Consider the following 19,808-nt stretch of genomic DNA (forward strand, 5'->3'; position numbering starts at 1 on the left):
CTACAAAAGAATGAAAGAAAAAGAAAATGGATATTATAAATTCCAAGGATGAATTTGTTTTTTTTTTTTTTTTTATTACTATTATAATTATTATTAGTAATAGTAATAGTATTATTATGGGATTATTCACCTTTTTCCGACGAAACGGAAAGAAACTGTGGGTGTATGAAAGATTTTAAAAAGAAAAGAAAAAAATATGTTAGACGGGAGTCACGTTTCTTTTCTAGCAATCTTGGAACCCACACAAGAAATACGTGATATGGACCAACGCATGGTTTCCCGTTGGACCCTCAGGAGGATGACGATAAAATAAGAAAATGAAAATGCTTGTGATATACATCGTATGGTGTTACCAAGAAAGAGAGAGTAACCCCACATCCCAAAAATATTCTCTATGTTTCACGTGTCGCATGATTCATTGGAAGTTTTCGTTAATATACAGTGTGCCCAAAAATAATCAGGCACTCTTATCAAATACGAATAATTATTTTCTAAAATTAAAGGAAAAGAAACAAAAAAAAAAAAAAAAAAGAAACAATATCAAATCAGAAATTACGTGATATTAATTTATGTTAAGTTACGAAATTGAATTAATTAATTTATTAATTAATTTATATATTTAATTATTTGTTTTTTATGAAGCAGCTTATATGTAAATTAAATTGATCGCTTGCTATATACATGCATATGTAAGATTATATATATGTATATCGTATACATGAAGACGTATACTATAATGATTCAAATAAAGTGTTACAAGCCAATTTCTCTAAAATAATTGTATATACAATTATAATTGTAATACGATCAATACAATTTGCAATTATTATTATTATTATTATTATTATTATTATTATTATTATTATTATTATTATTATTATTATTATTACTATTACTATTTTATTATTGTTATTATTATTGTTGTTGTTGTCGTTATTGTTATTATTATTATTATTATTATTATTTACTTTTTTAATTTTCGATTAATTAATGAGAAATAATATCGATCATGACGTTGATTTAATTATGATTACAATATATCGTGCGTGTATATATATATATATGTATATATATGTATATGTATATAGATATATATAGAGTGACCCAATTTAATTAGGTAACCCATTCCTCGTAAAATATTATTGTTTAGTTAAAATAAGAGGATGAATCGATAGATAAGAGGAAAACATAGTTATGCTCTTTAATTCTCAACGATTCCATTTATAAATCGACTACATCAACCTACTTCATCGTAGAAGACCGTTTTTACTGGCCAACTGCCCGGAACCAATTCTTTATACACCGTGATCCCTCCTTTCATCTTCTCATTCTACGAATAATTATTTCTCATTCCGAGAATCATGTAATTGCGAGAAATAATTCGAATATAAACGATTATAAATCGTTCATCAGTATATCAATAAATCGATATTGATTTTCGATAATTCACACTTTTTCGATAGCATTTAGTATCATCACTAAATTTCACAAATTTTCTTTTCACCAAAAATATAGTAAAGAAAAAAAAACAAAAAGAAAATAGAAATAAAAATAAAAAAGAAAAAATTCATATAAAAATTCTAAGAGATATACCACGAACGATAAGATAATAAAATAATAATTGATTAATCGTGCAAACGATATCGAAAAGATCGTGCTCGGTCGGTATACCGAGAAGAAGATCGCGTAGAATCGGTTCGTCGGTAAGGAAGTTTTCTGTCCAATTATCACCATTCTTTCTCAATGATCTATTCGAATTTTTATCATCGTTGTTTCGTTCGTTTTCCCTTTTCTTCTCCTTCTTCTTGTTCTTCCTCGTTTCGTTCACTAATGGCTCGTTTTCGATATTAACGAAATTTTTTGTAAATTTTCGAACAAACTCCAAACTCTTACGACCAATCGTACAGATTTCTTTCATTTTTATTTTTATTTATATATATATATATATGTACGTATGTATGTAGGTGTATATATTTTTCGTTTCGTTTCGTTTTTTTTCTCTCGTTCGCGCTTTGAACACAATCGTTTTTCGTGATCGATCGATCGATCGATCGTCGCGTTGTTTCGACAGTACCGTTTCTCACTTCGCACTGCCAACTGCGATCTTAGCTAAGATCATTTTGATTACCTAACCTCTCCGTCTCTCTCTCTTTCTCTCTTTTTCTCTCTCTCGTTCGACTTTAAACATCGTCATCGGTTAAAACTATACTACCAGATTACGAAATCCTGATCGTAGATAATTTTGCACGAGCAAACATCATGAACATCTTCATAATTATCTTACGCAGTTACATTTGTATTTACGTATATTTCGCTTATTAATCTTCGTTCATAAATTTTCGATAAATTTATTAAACGATCGTAATAAATTTTCATCGTAAATTTATTCAACGAAAATCTTCCTATGCGATGGATGATGCCGCCATTTTGAATGGTAAATTAATCCTCATTAATTCTTCATGATTCTTTTTTTTGTTCTTTTCTTTTTTTTTTGCGACTTAATACTTCGTTACGAAATTTTTTCATCAAAGTTAATACCTTTCATTTTGAATTTCAAATAGATCATTTAATCGTCATTGATAAGTTTCATTCGCATTTATTACAATTATTATCGCTCGATAATACTTTCTTCAAAGTTTATACCGCCATTTGTCGCCATTGTCAAATTATTGAGAATCGTCCGTCGCCATTTTGAATTGTAAATTAATCATCCGATATCAAATAATTTCATTCCCAACATTATTCTCGTGACTTTATTACTGTTATTATCCATTTTACGTTACGTTTACGTTTACGACGTAACGTAAATAAAAAAATCACTTTTTGGACGGTCATTTTGAATTTTTAAAGAATGATCGAGCGAAAAAAAAAAAGAAAAGAAAAGAAAAGATAGAAATCAACTATCGACACGTCGCTGTCTCAACGGATAAGACATACTACGTGTTCGTGATGCTGACTATAGTCAAACGTATAAATCAGTAAAAAAAAAGATGAAAAAAAGAGAGAGAGAGAAAAAGAGGGAGTAAAACTTCGACGTGAGAAAATTGAGAACGATAACTCAGAGATCCATCGATCTTTAGTGTTATATACATAACCAAGAAAGGAGTACGTTCTTAGTCAGGTATGTACAATATTTGGTTTCGAACCATACTGCATTCGAATCGATACTGTTACTGTAGGTTGTATCAACAATGAAATTATGATTATGATTCATTCCGAATACCGCCATTTTGCCATGAATTTTCAATTGATCTCTTAATAATCATTGGTAAATTTAATTCGAATTTATTACAATTATTATCAATTATTATTACAATTATTACAATTATTATCAATTCCATAAATTTCTGGAATATCGTTATATGACATTAACGATAATAATTATTGAAAAAATCAATTCATTGTACCGTTTAAATTATAATTTATTACAAAAAAATTTTCCCATCATATGCACAGCTACATACCGTTTCTAATAATTGACAATTAATAAATATAATTCTTGTTATAATAAATTACGTTATTACAAAGTTTTATATATATATATATATACCAATTTATTATACTACCTAGATTAAAATTTATAATGATTAGTTTTTCTAATCGCATGTAATAAAAGACGTTGCTAATCAATACATTGATTACATATCAATGTACTTCGTATTATCTAAAATTATGATGTAGAAAAAAATAAAAAATAAAAATAATAAAAAAACACACAAAAAGAGACAAAAAACCACTCACCAAACAACGAAGATTCTTTGCAACAACAAATATGATTTATCCCATTGTTGTCCATCTTTCGTTTTAGTTATGACAAATAATTTTGTTCCTTTTCTCTCTCTCTCTTTTTTCTTTTTTAAAGAAAAATTGAGAGTATCACTTAGGTTAAGTCGATCGAATCGATTCGAATGAGAATGATGTATGTAAACTCGTGAAACTACTGTAACCGACTAACGCACTAGGAGGCCGTTGACATGGCCGGTGAGTTCCTATTAATAAAGGGTTGCCAACGAGTGCATTCTAGGTCCGTCGGAGTTCCTAAAATAGCAAGAATACCGACGCTGTCGAGAACAACTCCAACCAATTCAATTTAAAAGCATTATGAGTAGGTAGCTATTATTTGACACCAGAAGTTCCAATAAAATCGTCGTACATATGGCGGAGATAAAAGCGTCCTTTAATAAATCGATATAAATCATTTTCAAACGAAATATCAAAAGAAACAAAAAATATTATTTAGGAAAAAAGGAAGAGAAATTGTTTCCGATCGAAGTAATTATTTAAAAAAAAAAAAAAAAAAAAGAAAGAAAGAAAAAAGAAAAAAATGTTTCAACAAATTTATCTTGTAATTCGTTGATTTAGATTTTCGATTAATACTTATAGCAGACAAATTTTCTTCTCGTAAACGTTCGACAATTTATTTTTTACGTTTATCGATCAAAATTCGATATCTCTCTTCCTCTCTTCCTCTCGCACACACACGTGTGTACACACCCACACACATCTTTTATTTCCCTTCTTTTCTTTCCGTGAAGATGTTGGAAAACAGAAGTAAAACAGAACGGTCTAAATAAATTAAAAATAACTATTTCTCTCTCTCTCTCTTTCTCTTTCTCTCTCTCTTTCTCTTTCTCTTTCTCTTCCTATCATTTCTTGACCTCCTTCTGCCTTTTTACTGTTTCTCCGAAGCATTAATAATGAAATAAGACAGAAAAATTTATTGGAAGACACTCGAATTTACGGAAAAGGAAAGAGAGAGAGAGAGAGAGAGAGAGAGAAGAAAAAAAATTTTAATCCGTATTAAATAACGATTAGAATGTAAATAATTGTGTGACGTTAGATTCGATCGAATTATTTAATTTTTTTCTATCCTTCTATCTGCGAAAATAACTTGTTGAGTAAAAGAGATAGAGAAGAAAAGAAAAACAAACAAAAAAAAAAAATGTTACGAAAATATTTTTTCTCCCGTAACAAAAATTAATAATAAAAATATAAATCGATATGTTATTTAATGAAATATATATATGTAATAAATATAATAATATATAATATAATAAATAATATAATAATAAAAATATAAATAAATATATTGTTCGATTAATTAAAAGAAAATATATATATATATATACACACGCACGCACGTATGTATGTACGTATATATGTATTTTTATCAAGGTCAGTAAATGAACAACGTCAATGAATCTTCTTCGATGAACCAAGGCCACGGTCTTGACCTTAACTGTCAGAAACGAGGATTCGACCTCTTTGCTTCAACGATCGAAACACAGAAAGAGAAAGAGAAAGAGAAAGAGAGAGATACAGAGAGAAATAGAGAGAGGTGATTTTAGATCGGTTTCGTAGTATGTATGTGTGTGTATGCGTATATATATTTTCATCGTGCGAATATCTCTGACCGACTTATATCATAGATCAATAAGATCTTAAAATTTTCTATCGATTTGGAATATCGTATTATCTAATCTAATACCAAATGATACATATATATTTTCTTTATAGATACGTCTTTACAATTTAAACGATTTCATTGCATCGTAAATAACTATTTAAAAATGAAAAATTATTATATCGGTCCAAACAGATTTACAGATTTTCCTTTTACCGTATCAATTCGTCATTATAATAATTTTCTTCGCTATATATCTTCCGCATATACATCTTATTTTCTGATAAGAAAAATGAAGAAGAAAGTAAAATTGAAAAAAAAAAGAAGAAGAAGAAGAAGAAGAAGAAGAAGAAGAGGAAGAAGAAAGAAAAAGAAATAATATTTTCTAGATCGAAATTCTTCTTCTTTTTTTTTGCATTCATATTTTTTTGAAAGACTAGAGAAACTTGACCTTGACATTCTCGGGTGTCATCGCTCGATAGCCTTGAAGATAACGTCGAAAATTTTTCGAGAGAAAGGAAAAGAAAGATAGTGTGTGTATGTGTGTGTGTGTAAATGTGTATACGTATGTGTGTGTTTTGTAAAAGAAAGACGCTGTATTCATTCTACGGACTATTCATAGAAAGAACGAAACTACCTAGAGCTAGTTTCATTCGAGATTCCTGTGTGTTCAAACATACCCCTTCTACCTCTTTACCCCTTACCTTCACCCTCCCAACCCCTGAAAAGATATTCGAGATACACGAGGTAAAAGATTTCCCTTCCTTGGTCCATTCGTTTATCATTATTCCGAGGTCAAGATCGTCAAATCCAAATGTTATTCAAACATGTTATAGACGACGTATATTTGCATCGCTATTGTGATACGAAAATATGAAATCTTTAATTTGTTAAAACAAATTTATATTCCAAACAGACCTTGTTTCTTTGTTTTTCTTTTTTTGTTTTGTATTGTTATTTAATTGATCGCATCTCTAACATCGAAATCTTTTTATTTCGAATATTGAAGTTCTTACAATAACGAGAACTTATCTAATTCTCAAATATATCTTAATTTTCTTCGAAGTGTTCCGTTTTACTAAAAAAAAACTTTTATATCTCGATCTAAATAAATTTTGTATATATTCGAAATGTTTAAATTATTCTATTAAAAAAATTGTACTATGTGCGTGCACGTTTATATATCAAATACGTATTCAAAAATGTGTCTACTTCAAGTAATTACTGTATAAATTATTTCAATGATTTACTTAATAATGATATATCACGATATTAACGCAATGTTCTCCAGTTAAATAAAATATAATATAATGAACATTATAATTCACGTAATGCGCATAAACATATAATTTGTTTTAATCATTTACATTAATCTTACAATATAATATCTAATAACAATAATTATAATAAATATCATCATTATTAATTACTAACATTAAAAAAAAGAAACATAAATATATACATATATAAAACATATATACCTAACAATCAAAATTAATAAATTACTCATACAACAACTTCGAATTTTTATTAAAACAAAAATTACTTCTTAAAATTATGTCAACGTCTAAAATGAAAAACGTCTACATTTTAAATCAAATTACATAAACTCACCCATACAATTATATAAAAAAAAATATTTAAAAAAATATAAAAAAAATATATAAAATAAATAAAAAAATATATATATAAAAAAATTACATTTTAACGAGTTCATAATTCAGGATATAACGTTATAACGATATAATTTTCTAATGGATAAGATATCGAAACATGCAGAACGTAGTTGAGAGAAAGAAAGAAAGAAAGAAAGAAAGAAAGAAAGAAAGAAGCAAGGAAGGAAGGAAGGAAGGAAGGAAGGAAGGAACGAACGAACGAACGAAAGGAACGAGACGGGTCGATTCTCTCTCACCTACTCGACCCAGCCTCTCTTCAAATTTCCTCCTTCCTCACCAATACCACCCCAACTATCCCCGTCCCAAACTCTTCGTACCACCACCACTGCCACCCACCTCCAACCACCCCCACTCTCACCCTCACCCTCACCTTTACCCCCACTCTTTCTCGTTCCTCCATATCTAATCCTTTCTCTGCAACTTGCATCTCTCTCTCTCTCTCTCTCTCTCTCTCTCTCTCTCTCTCTCTCTCTCTCTCTCTCTCTCTCTCTCTCTCTCTCTCTCTCTCTGTCTGTCTGTTTGTCTGTCTCTCTCTCTCTCTCTCTTAGTCTATATCTGTCTACCTATCCATCTATCTCTCTTTCTCTTTTTAAACAATCCTGTCATACTGAAAACTCGACGAGAACTATCCCGCAATTGATTTCGTGCCATTGTTCTTCCGCATTGCCACGTGACTCTCCTCTTCGTTCATTATACTATAATTTCAAAAAAAAAAAAAGGAAAGAAAGAGGGGAGAGTAGATTATAGCAGTATATAAAAAAAGGGAAGAAAGTAAATATATTCGAGAGAAAAATTTCACGCGTAGAATATTATTTGTGTTTCGTGCACGTGCGTGTGATATCTTTTTTATAATTAAAAATATACCTATGTACGTATATAGTTGGATAAGTATATGCTTGAATAACGTTAAATGAAATGGGATAGAACGAATGATAGAGAAATTGAGGAACGAGGAAAGATTGTCTAGGTGAATGTTGAAATCGGCAAGATGGAGTAGAACTTGTCTATGTGTACGTGTTACGTCTGTGTGTTCGTCTGTGCATGAGACAGAGACAGAGACACACAGAGACAGAGACAGAGAGAGAGAGAAGAGGTAAAGGGGAAAAGGGAGAGGGATGTGAAGCTCCTCTTGGCTGCTGCGGATCGATAAAATGGAGCTGCGTGATATGCTCGGTTCTCAACACGAAAAATACCGATAGATACAAAGTCTAACTATCGTTTGATTCTCTAATATTTTTTTGTTTCTTTTTTATTCTTTCATTCGTTTCTTATTTTGTCTTTTATTTCCATCTCTTTTCTATTCTTGTCTTATCTTTCGTTAATCAACCAAAACGATATTTTTATCATCCCGAATATATTGTAAATAGGAGGGTGAGGAACGAAGAGGGTAAGATAAATGGAGGAAGAAGAAGAAAAAGGGGAAAAAAAAGAAAATATTCGAGACGATTAAAATTAAGATTGCAGAATGCATTTTCATCGGGAAATCTTTCGGAAAATTCTACCGCAAGAGAATTTCCATCGTTTCGAAATTGTAAAAATGTGAATATAGGGATAAGTTGAAAATAGCACAAAATTCTATTAGTGCGATAGTATAAATGATAAAGATAAATATTAAATAATATCGTTCGTTGAAGATTACGTACTTCGAAAGAAGTCAAATGTTGATAATGATAAATGTCAATTTGTTGAAAGTTACATGAACGTAAAAATCACTAGTACACATTTGAAAAATCATTCTATTAGTGTAATAAGATTGATCTAATGATAAGCTCGTAGGACGTTAAAAATCGATCGTAATTACCTCATTACGAAAATTTGTAATTATTACATTTGTAATTAAAATAATAATAATAATAATAATAATAGTAATAATAAAAGCAATAACGACAAATGTGAGTCTGCAGAAGCAAAAAAAAAAAAACATTACATATTAAAAAACAAAAGTATTTATATGTTCTAAAATAAATCTACAATAAAATTATATATTAAAAAAAAAAAAAAGGAATATTCTCTCGTACAAATGCAATAACCTAATAATAAAAAAAAAAAAGAGAAGTAATAAAAAATTTAATAAAACATGACTAGAAAAATATTTGACTAGACTGAGACCAATCCGACGCAAACACGTGCGCACATCCTAAAAAAAGAAAAAAAAAAAGATATAATAATACGTATTTGTCGAAGAGTGAATAGAAAGAGAAAAAAAAATATATATGGAAAAAGAAGAAAAAAAGAATAAAGAGTAGTAAAAATAACTATTTCACATTCAAGCTCTATCTTCTTTGATCTTTCAATTCCAATTCCAGAAATAGACAAGGGGGAAAAAAGGAGAAAATACATTTGATTACATATTAAAGAGTGCTCCGTATATCTATCTATATCTAAGACCGAACACGATATAAAATTAGAGGCCTATAGAACGTTTGATATTTCCATGGAATATGTTAGGTTACGTTAGTTTCGTAGTCGATCGATGACGATGACGAGGAGGAAAACTTTCGATGTGATATCGTGCGAGTGGTGTCGCAAAGCTGACGTAATGGTTTGGAAAAAAGAAAGAGTAAAAGAAGGTATGTGAGGTGTATGATCGAGTCTTTACAACGTCTAACGACTTTGACGCAATTGCTTCCAGTCATCTACGTATACGTATCAAAGACGATATATATATATATATATATATATATATATATATATCCTGTTTTTATATCGAGTACGATGTAATGTATCATTGTAAATTTTTTAACAATTATTTCTTTTCTGGATTTAATAAAATAATAATAATATATATTTCTATATGTATATAGATTGTAACTATTTGTATATATATGAGTGTGTTTATATATATAAATATATATATGTGTGTTTGTGTGTGTGTATATATAAGTACGTATCAATTTATAAAGTTAAAGACCGTATAGAGAAAAAGAAAGAGAAAGAGAAAGAGAGAAAGAGACCTTTGATAAGAAAGAAAGACATTCTATAGGCGAAGCAAAAGCTGTAAATAAAGATGGCCTACAATCAATGACGTCATAAGATATATCCTATCTAAGGGTCAACGACCTTCGCATCTCGGTCACCTGTCCGCTAGTTACACACATATGTGTATATATATATATATATATTCTACATATACGTAACATAAATGTAAAGATAGGATATTACCGAATGAAAATATCATTGTTAACCCTATCTACTCTATTTGCTTACGTAAATAGTAAATACTCTGAAGTAAGACACGTCTTACGTCTTACATAGTCGATAAATCGTTTTACACGATTTTACCGATCGGTACTAGATCGATAAGTAAGTTCTCTTCATTAACCTACACTCATTTAGATTCGAAAGATAAAAGTGGAAAGGAGTATTTTATACGATTAAAATTTCATATTATAACGTAGCAAGTTAATATGTTAGAATATTTAGTAAGTCGGTCGTTTAACGGTAAACGGAATAATGAATGTAATAGCGAACCGTTAAATACGTTTAATAGAAAATCGTTGTTAATTATTACGAGATGTTTTTCAACATAATTATACGCATTACGTATTTGATTTATTACCGATTATTATTTTTCGTTGAGGTAAATATAAGAAGAAAAGAAAAAAAGAAAAAGAAATATAAACACGAATCAGAATTTTATTAATAATTGTAAGAAATAAAAAGAAAGAGAAAAAAATATATATATATATACATATATGTATATTTTAACTATTTTTTAACATGAAATGATATTTCATATATTTATATATTATATACATATCTATATAAAAAAAAAATATTTATTATATAAAGAAAGAATAACTACATCTATAATTATATACATATATATATATATATCTTTTTAAAAGCATGTGTTCAAAATTGCCGCCCAATGAGCTAACCTCTCGAACTTTAAAAAAACATTCGATTTACGTTCGATTCACGAAGAAAAAAGATCGGAAAGAAAAAAAAATGATGACAAAAAAAGAAAAAAGAAAAGCGACGAGAAAAACGAAAGAAAAGGAAGATGGAAAATAAAATAGTTTTCCGAGTGGAATAACGATCCTGAATTAAAAATGTGTATCGTGAGTTCAACGGTGTCATCGACCTCGAAAAGGAAGCAGAGCAGGAACGCGGGAATGAACGAACATATGTATGTAGAAGTGAGAAATACAGGAACAGGAACGAGTCGAACGAATAAGAGAGAGAAAGAGAAAGAAATAGAGAGAGAGAGAGAGAGAGAGAGAGAGAGAGAGAGAGAGAGAGAAAAAAGTATATATACAGGCTCCAGAAGAGAGTGAGAGAGATATATATACATAAAGAGGAGAGAGAGAGAGAGAGAGAGAGAGAGAGAGAGAGAGAGAATCAACCGTAATGAACTCAACGCATGTGCCTACATTACCAACAGAGATACAACCCAAACAAAGGATAAAGAAAAAAGAAAGAAGAAGTAAATAAAATAAAGTAAACGAAAAGAAAAGAAACCCGGAAATGTGCGCTCACTCCACGTTCTTCTGTCTCTTATTCGTCAACTTTCGATACAAATGCGCTCTCTGTGGGTATTGAAGAGAAGGCCAAAAAAAAGAAACAAAACGTACAGAAGAATGATAAATAAATAAATAAATAAATAAATAAATAAATAAATAAGCGTGAATACATCGAACCCTTTCTAACAAGTTTGTTATTTACGAATAATTCCCGATAGAAATGTTTGTTAACTGTGATCACTTGTATCACGCTTATAAAAACAAAGGAATAATAATAATAATAAAAATGATAATAATGACGAACGACGACAACGACGACGACGACGACGACGACGATGATGATGATGATGATGATGATAACATGACGACGACGACGATAAAAATAAAAATAATAAATAAATAATAAACAAAACTTACCCCTTGCGTTTCTTTCTTATCCTAACAGAAGACGTTGATACATCACTGTCGTCATTCTCTTCAGAATGTGGCTCATCGTAACGTACAACAGTGCCAGTCGTACTAGTTCGTTTGTTCGCGTCGGCATGACTATTGCTATCATCGTCGTCCTCAACTTCTGGATTTGCGACGAGCGAGTACATCGACGAAAATATACTCTATCAGTGAATAAAAGTTTGACGTCGACCGGTTTTACTGGACGACATCGTACTTCCTACCCTTTTGTTATATCTTGAGAGGGAGTACTTCACCCTCTCTCTCTCTCTCTCTCTCTTTTTTTTCTCTCGCTCGCTCGCTCGCTCTCTTTCTCTCTCTCTCTCTCTCGTACACTCTATTTGTCCTCTTTTTTTTTTTCGATTAACCTACTATTCTTTTCTCTAATACGCATATATCTATGTTCATGTATATATAGATGTCATCGATAAAATTCGAATTTGTTTCCGAAGGAAAAGAAAATTCGTGAAAAATTCTTCTTCTTTGATCAGGTAACCGCACACAATTAGCTTTATCGCTTTATATACACGCACTATTACATGCCAGCCTATATATACGCGTCACATACACTCGCGCACATAACACACACACACGTTGATTGATACGCTCGTTGTCCGTTACTCGTTTCCCCCCCCCACCCTTTCACCTAACCTACCTCTCTCTTACCAAACGATGCGCGGCTAACTTCACCCTTCTTACCTCTCTAACCCTCCCACCTTCACCACCTTACCACCCACCCGTACACTAGCGCGGCTCGAACCAGACTGGATCGTATCTTGAGCCCCTCTACCCTGCCACTACTAGTGACACCTCGCGGCAAACTTTGGTAACACGTCGATTTATAACGTATATTTCGTATACGTACGTATCAATGATGATTGTATGCGTGCATGTGCAAGCGTGTGTGCGTGTGACGGTTATATTATTTCCTTTTTTATATATTTCTAAGATATCGACGCGTTATCTTTATAAATATGTTAATAATGGAAAAATTTCTTTTTCGATTACTTTCCAAAATTTACGATTCAAATTAATTAATACTCCTAATATATATATATATATATATATATTACGACACGTCGAATTTATTCCGATGAATAAACGTACATTCGAAATGTATTGAAATGAAAGATTCTAATATATAATACTCGATAATAATTATCCAAAAGCATTAAACGAATACTTTCAACGAAGTGATTAACGATACACAGTAATTCGATCGAATGATACAAAAAGTCTGTTTAAATAAATGATATATCTGATATGACGCCATTGTTTATAATTGTCAAAATAAAAAGAAGATCTTTATCGAAAGACCTTCTTTACGATTATTCGTTCTTTTTTTTTTTTTTAATGATAATCACGTGTGTCAAAAATTCAATTATAACTCGAAACAATGTATAGGTACGAGGTATTTAACGATTCTAATGTGACGCAACCGATTGTAATATACAAATAAAACGTTACTCTTTCTTAAGCTCGGTCATGATCAACGAATTATAAAATTTACGTCGTTCTTCATTTTTGAATTGTTTGCTTGATTGCTATAAGAAAAAAAAAAAAATCATCCATTTTTTCTTTCTTTTTTTTATTATTATTATTATTTTATTATATTTTTTTTTTTTTTAACAAGTTGGTTCTTCGTGATCGAAAGAAAGGGTTCCAGGATCAATAGATACATACCTGAAAAAGCAGATCCCTTGGGGTATGTTCACGTGGGAAACGATGGTGCTTCGATCGATGCACTCACCCACGCACACACACACACAAACACACCTAAATTCACGTACATAACCTCAAAACACACACAACGCAACGATTATAATTTACGCGCCAAAAAAAACGAGACCAACATGGTCCGATGGTGGGAAAAAAAAATATATTTCTTTAAAAAAAAAAAAAATAAAAAAAAATCGTGCGTGTGTACGAGAGTATGATAAATTGAATGCAAAAAAAAAAAGTCTAAAAGAACGAAACGTATAGTACGAATGCATTTTGACGTTGAAAGTTTAACGTTTAAACTTGTAACTTTATGAAGGATGAGATGACAGAAGAGGTTAATTCCGTGATGACCTTGCAAATTTTTCATATCGTCGATCTATAAAACATTTCTATTATATTGCTCGTATCTTTTGAATTATCTAAACGAATTTATAATACGCAAAGATCGCGATTATTATTATTATTATTATTATTATTATTATTATTATTATTTCTTTTTTTTTTTGTATATATTTTTTTTATTTTTACTTTTATTATTATTATTATAGTTCGGAAATGTAAATTATAAACGTATGTATCTATGTACGTGTAATGTATGCATGTATATAAATAATCGATTGTAACATGCAAGAGTCGATAACAGGTTAACGTTAATAACAAGAACCTCGTAGCAATCTACGAAATTATTCTTGTATATTGCTCTAGTTGGAAAACAGCCAAGAACGAACATGACTGTGTATTTCTTCTTCTTGTTCTTCCTCCTTTTTCTTCTCGTTGTTCGAATGTGGCCGCGACCTTGAGGTCGACGACGCCTGTTACCAACAACGTGAAGTTAGCTCTAACGAAAATACAGGTGAATTCTTTAGACAAGTTAAATATTCATCGTACACGCGTTCATTAAATTTCGTCAATGTTAATCGATGCACACGTGCATCTAATTATGATATAATCTACGATATTTTTCAAAGGCAAACAACGTTTCTTCGTTAAACACGATTGACGTGCGATAATTAAATGGAAAAAAAAACAAAAGAGAGACAGAGAGAGAGAGAGAAAGGAAAATAATGACATGTGAAAGCTTCTGATCTTTTTTTTTTCTTTTATCACTTTTAAGGATGATTAGAGAGAAAAGAAAATATATATATATATGTATGTATGTATATTTATGCTTCTGATTTGTTGTCTATATCATTTAAGGATGATTCTTAAAGAAAAAGAAAAAAAAAAAAGGAAAGAAAGAAAGATTACAATGGTAAACACAAAATATATGAAACACGTACATATGTATATACTTTTTATTGTACAATCAGATGTGCGAAAAGAGAAGATTATGCGAATACGACGAAAAAGAATACGATTTAAGAATATCGTTTCGTGTGGGTGTGTGTGTGTGTACGTTACGATCGATTTATTATTTTATATCTATATTATATATATATGTATATACCTTGAGAATACATACTCTCGTTTTATATATTTATATAGTATTACTATACACTTCTATAATATATTATCTATATACACTTTTTTTTTTATTACAAAGTGACGTATATAAAAAATACATTTTCTTGATAAGTCGACACATGGCCGCCATGACAGAATGAGAAAAGAGAAAAAGGTTAGGACGAACGAATCGTTGAAAAGAATTGTAAAAAACAAATTATAAAAAACACAGAAATTGTCAAAAAAATAAATAAAACAAATTACAAGCTCGATTAGTTGGACGAGGATAAAAGGAGAACAAAAATTTATATATATATATATGTATATATATATATATATATATATATATATATATATATTATTTGTGCTTTTTTATCTTCTCTTCCTCTTTCTCTTTCTTTTCTTTTTTACCAATCAGTAATTCCATATCTTCGGACTGTTTCGACGATCCATCATGTTTGCTCGAAATTTTCTCTTCCATACATTTGTCTTCCTTCTCATTTTTCTCCTCTTCCTTCATCTTCCTCTTATTCTCCTCCTCCACCTCCTCTTCTAATTCAGAAATATAATCCTGATAATCGATCTCATCGCCATCTTGTATCTTCTTTAATTCTTGCTTCAACATTTCCAAACATTCTCTTCGTTCCATCCATTTTTTCGTGATATCTATATTTTGCTCCTCCGTACTCTCTCCGCCTAATATCATCGTCTTCTCTTTTTCTTCGCATTCGAGTATATATCTCTCGTAACTATCCACCTTAGAATAAAAGAAAGAGAAAGTAAAAGTAAAAATAAATAAATGAACGAATCACAATCTTTTTCAAGTTTGATTTTCGTTTCGATAATAAAAAGTTTGATATGCGTATGTTCAATTTCGAAAAAAGAAAAAGAGAGAGAGAGAGAGAGAGAGAAAGAATTCTTTTTGAAGAAAAAAAGTAAATAAAAACGAGCTGTTAATCATAATATATTATAAAATTCGAGAAAACATGTCGCATCTGCAATATCCCATACGTTTACTCGTGTTATCGTATGATGGTAATAGATAAAGTAGTACGAGTCGGTAATGTTACCGACTCAACTTATTTCCCATTATTATTAGAAAAAAGAATTATTAAAGAAAAACGGAATACGAGTATGACAAAAAAATTTGATACAAGTACACACGTCCGATTTGGAAAAAAGTATTATCGTAAAAAAAAAAAAAAATTTGATTAAAAACGAATTGAAATCTCTTGTCAATCATTAAAGTCCGAACGAGACATTGCATCCATCGAATTTAACGTTTGCTCGTTGTTATCATGTGATGACGATAGATAAAACAGTTTGCCGAACGATGTTACCGACCCGATTGAAAAGTAACAATTCCTCTCGCCAGGTGGCACTTCAATGATTCTAATTTACCGACGGAAAATATCGCGGCGGGATTTTTTCAAACGAGTACATACCTTATCCTGCAACATCTGTTGCACGTCATTTTGTTTCTTCAAATGCCGAGGAAGCCAAAAGCAAGCCTGAAGAAGTCTCAAGAAAATCCAAACTGCCCCAGCTAATGCCAAATAGGAGAAAGCTGTATACACCATATTTGAAATATCCACCGTGATTTGTTGACGCTTCATGACGACGACAACGACGAGGAAGATCGTAACAAGTAAAACAAATCTGTAAATGAATTTGTTTGTTTTTTTTTCTTTTCTCTCTTTTTCTTCTCCTTTTTTTTTTACAATCTCGAACACGAATGACGTAGGAATATCTTAATAATGTCTCTTGTTTAATAAGGTCATTACGAAAAGACTATATACATAGAAATATAACACATACCGACATATATATGTATGTACGTATTTATGTATATAACTAATCGATTACACGACATCCGTTAGTCGTTCATATTATAGTGAACGTTGTGAACATATCGATTATGGTTTGTACGATATACACAGAATACACTTTCGTAATAATTAATGCATCATGCTATTGTACTTTACCGAAGAATACACGTAAAAAGTACTTACATGTAATACTCTCAATCCCTTCATATATGCTGTATATACGTGTACATGTGTGTGTGTAGTTATTTAATTTTCTGCAGAAACCAATGTTCTCGTTTATGGTGACAAGGAATGGGGGGTGAATAGTGAGGGAGTGTAAAGACATGTACGTCTATTTAAAAAAAAAAAAAAAATGATTATCATTACGATAATTCATAAATCGATCGGTTTAGCTCGTGTTACCATTTACGTATACGTATGGATGTGTTTTACATAGATAGGAGATTTATTAAAAAATAATAATAATAATAATAATAATAATAAAAATAAAAGAAAAATAAAAAAAGAAATAAAGAGAGAAAGGTTCGTCGAGAAAAAGCAACGTTCTTACTCACCCACATACCGTTAAATATAAATCGATGTTAACACACATTTTCTTGTACGACGTAATGTATGTCGCGCGTACTCGTCGAAGAAATTATGTAAATAAAATTATAATACATGTTACATTAATTCTGATCCATATATGTTGTACTGTAATTATATTTCAAGCTATTAACGAGCAAGGGTAAATAATGAATGAAAGCATTTTGCAAATCGATATTTAAACCCCGATACGATGATATACTTTCGTAACTATTAACAAACATCGTGTGGAAAAAGAAAAAGAGAAGAGAAAGGACAAAAGAAGAAATAGAAGAAGAAGAAGAAGAAGAAGAAACAAAAAGATAGATAAACGAATCGATCAAATAATTAATAGATACTGATCTCTCGTAATTATTTACGATAATGAATAAATAATTATGCTGAAAGGAAGTATCGTAAAAAAAAAAAAAAAAACTGTCCGAATTTAAACAGAAAAGAATAAAAAAAAAAAAAAAAAAGAACGGAGAGACGACAAGAAACAAAAAGAAAAACGAAAAGGTGCTCTTAACTCTCGTAATTCGAAAAACCATTTGGGGGACTCAACGAAAGTCTCATTTGGAATTAACGAAGAAGAGAAAGGAAGACAAAAGAAATAGAGAGAAAAGAAAAGAAAGAATAAAGGAAAAAACAATTAATAATACTAATAATAATAATAATAATAATAATAATAATAATAATAATATATAAGAGATAAAAAAAAATTCAAATCAAAGTGGCTTACTTACCCTATTTAAAAAATGTACATGTTCCAAAGTAGGCCCTAGTTGCTGCTACTCTCTCTATATATCTCTATCTTTTTTTCTCTTTCTTTTTTCTTTCTCTCTCTCTCTCTCTCTCTCTCTTTTTTTCTTTAACAATAAATTATGTACATATATATATATACATATATATATATATACACACTAGGTGTATTCACTATACGTTTCTTCTCTTTTATCTTCTATTATATTATGTGGTGTTGTCACGTTACGACTGTCGAAGTAGAGAAAGAAACTACAAATGTATCGGACTCCAACGAGTTGAACACGGCTCTCCACTACTGACCCCTATCACACAATAATCGATATATGGATGAAGGAAGCCCACGTATGATCGAAAGAGAGAGAGAAAGAGAAGAAAAAGAGAAAGAACTAGTTGAGAACTAGCATTGCTAATGTTTTTTTTTTTCTCTATCTATTTGTCTCTCTTTCTCTCTTTTTCTCTTTCTCTGTCTCTTTCTCTCTTTCTCTGTTTCTCTGTTTCTTTCTCTATTCGATCGTTGCTGTTCGATATATTAAGAGGACATGTATTGATATATTAAAATAATAGTAATAATATTAATAATAATAATAATAATAGTAATGATAATAATAGTAGTAATAGTAGTGATGATGATGATGATGATGATGATTTTAAATGATAATATGGATGATAAAAAAAAGAAAGTATAATGAAAATTATCGATCGTCGAGATGGGAAATGAAATAGATAAATCGATTGATCGATCGATCGATCTTCGAGATGTCAATAATGGGGCGGCAAATTTAAAAATTAGAACACTTAAAAAAAATATAAAATATATATAAAATAATAATGAAACGATAATAATAATAATAATAATAATAATAATAATAATAATAATAAGTAATGGTAGTAATAGTAATAATAATTATAATAATAATGTTATAATAATAGTAATAATAATAGTGATAAAATGATAATGATGATAAAAAAAAATATAAATCGATCGATCTTCGAAGATATAATAATTATGAGCGGCAAATTTAATATGTAGACCTGAGGACTCGTATTAAATATATTACATAAATAATAATAATAATAATAATAATAATAATAATTATAATAATTATAATAATAATAATAACAATAATAATAAAATATAAGATACGATAATAACGACATACACATACATACGCAAACGCACATACGCACACACGCAAATCTAATTAAAAATTTTAATTATCGCCGAAAAGAAAAACGGAGAAATTCGTTCGTCTCATTGAGACATTTATTGGCGGTAAATTTGAAACGAGAACCTATTAATATATATATATATATATATAAAAGATAGAAAATAAAAATACTAATATTAACAATAATAATAACAACGATGATAAAATAATAGTAAAAAAAAAAAAAAAAAAAAAAGGTATAATGAAAAATTTCAATTATTCAACAACAAAAACTTAATTAAGAAATATAAAGATAAGAAAAGAAAACGAAAAAAAAAGAA

The 19,808-nt window shown here is 29.8% G+C and overlaps 1 protein-coding gene across 5 annotated transcripts in view; it reads right to left on the reverse strand.

Moving 5' to 3' along the window:
* Positions 1 to 12,677, reverse strand: part of LOC127067455 (uncharacterized) — a 57,147-nt gene extending 44,470 nt beyond the window's left edge. Inside the window, exon 1 of one of the 5 annotated variants that reach the window (XM_051002371.1) lies at positions 11,964 to 12,674. In XM_051002371.1, the coding sequence (XP_050858328.1) occupies positions 11,964 to 12,145 (182 nt within the window). In that variant the 5' untranslated portion in view covers positions 12,146 to 12,674. Of the gene's footprint in view, positions 1 to 3,741; positions 3,988 to 11,963 lie in introns of those variants that run through there. The other 4 variants (XM_051002367.1, XM_051002366.1, XM_051002369.1 and 1 more) reach the window with 4 other exon arrangements.
* Positions 12,678 to 19,808: the final 7,131 nt, after the last annotated feature.

Source organism: Vespula vulgaris, chromosome 11, assembly GCF_905475345.1.
Source record: "Vespula vulgaris chromosome 11, iyVesVulg1.1, whole genome shotgun sequence".
NCBI lineage: Eukaryota > Metazoa > Arthropoda > Insecta > Hymenoptera > Vespidae > Vespula > Vespula vulgaris.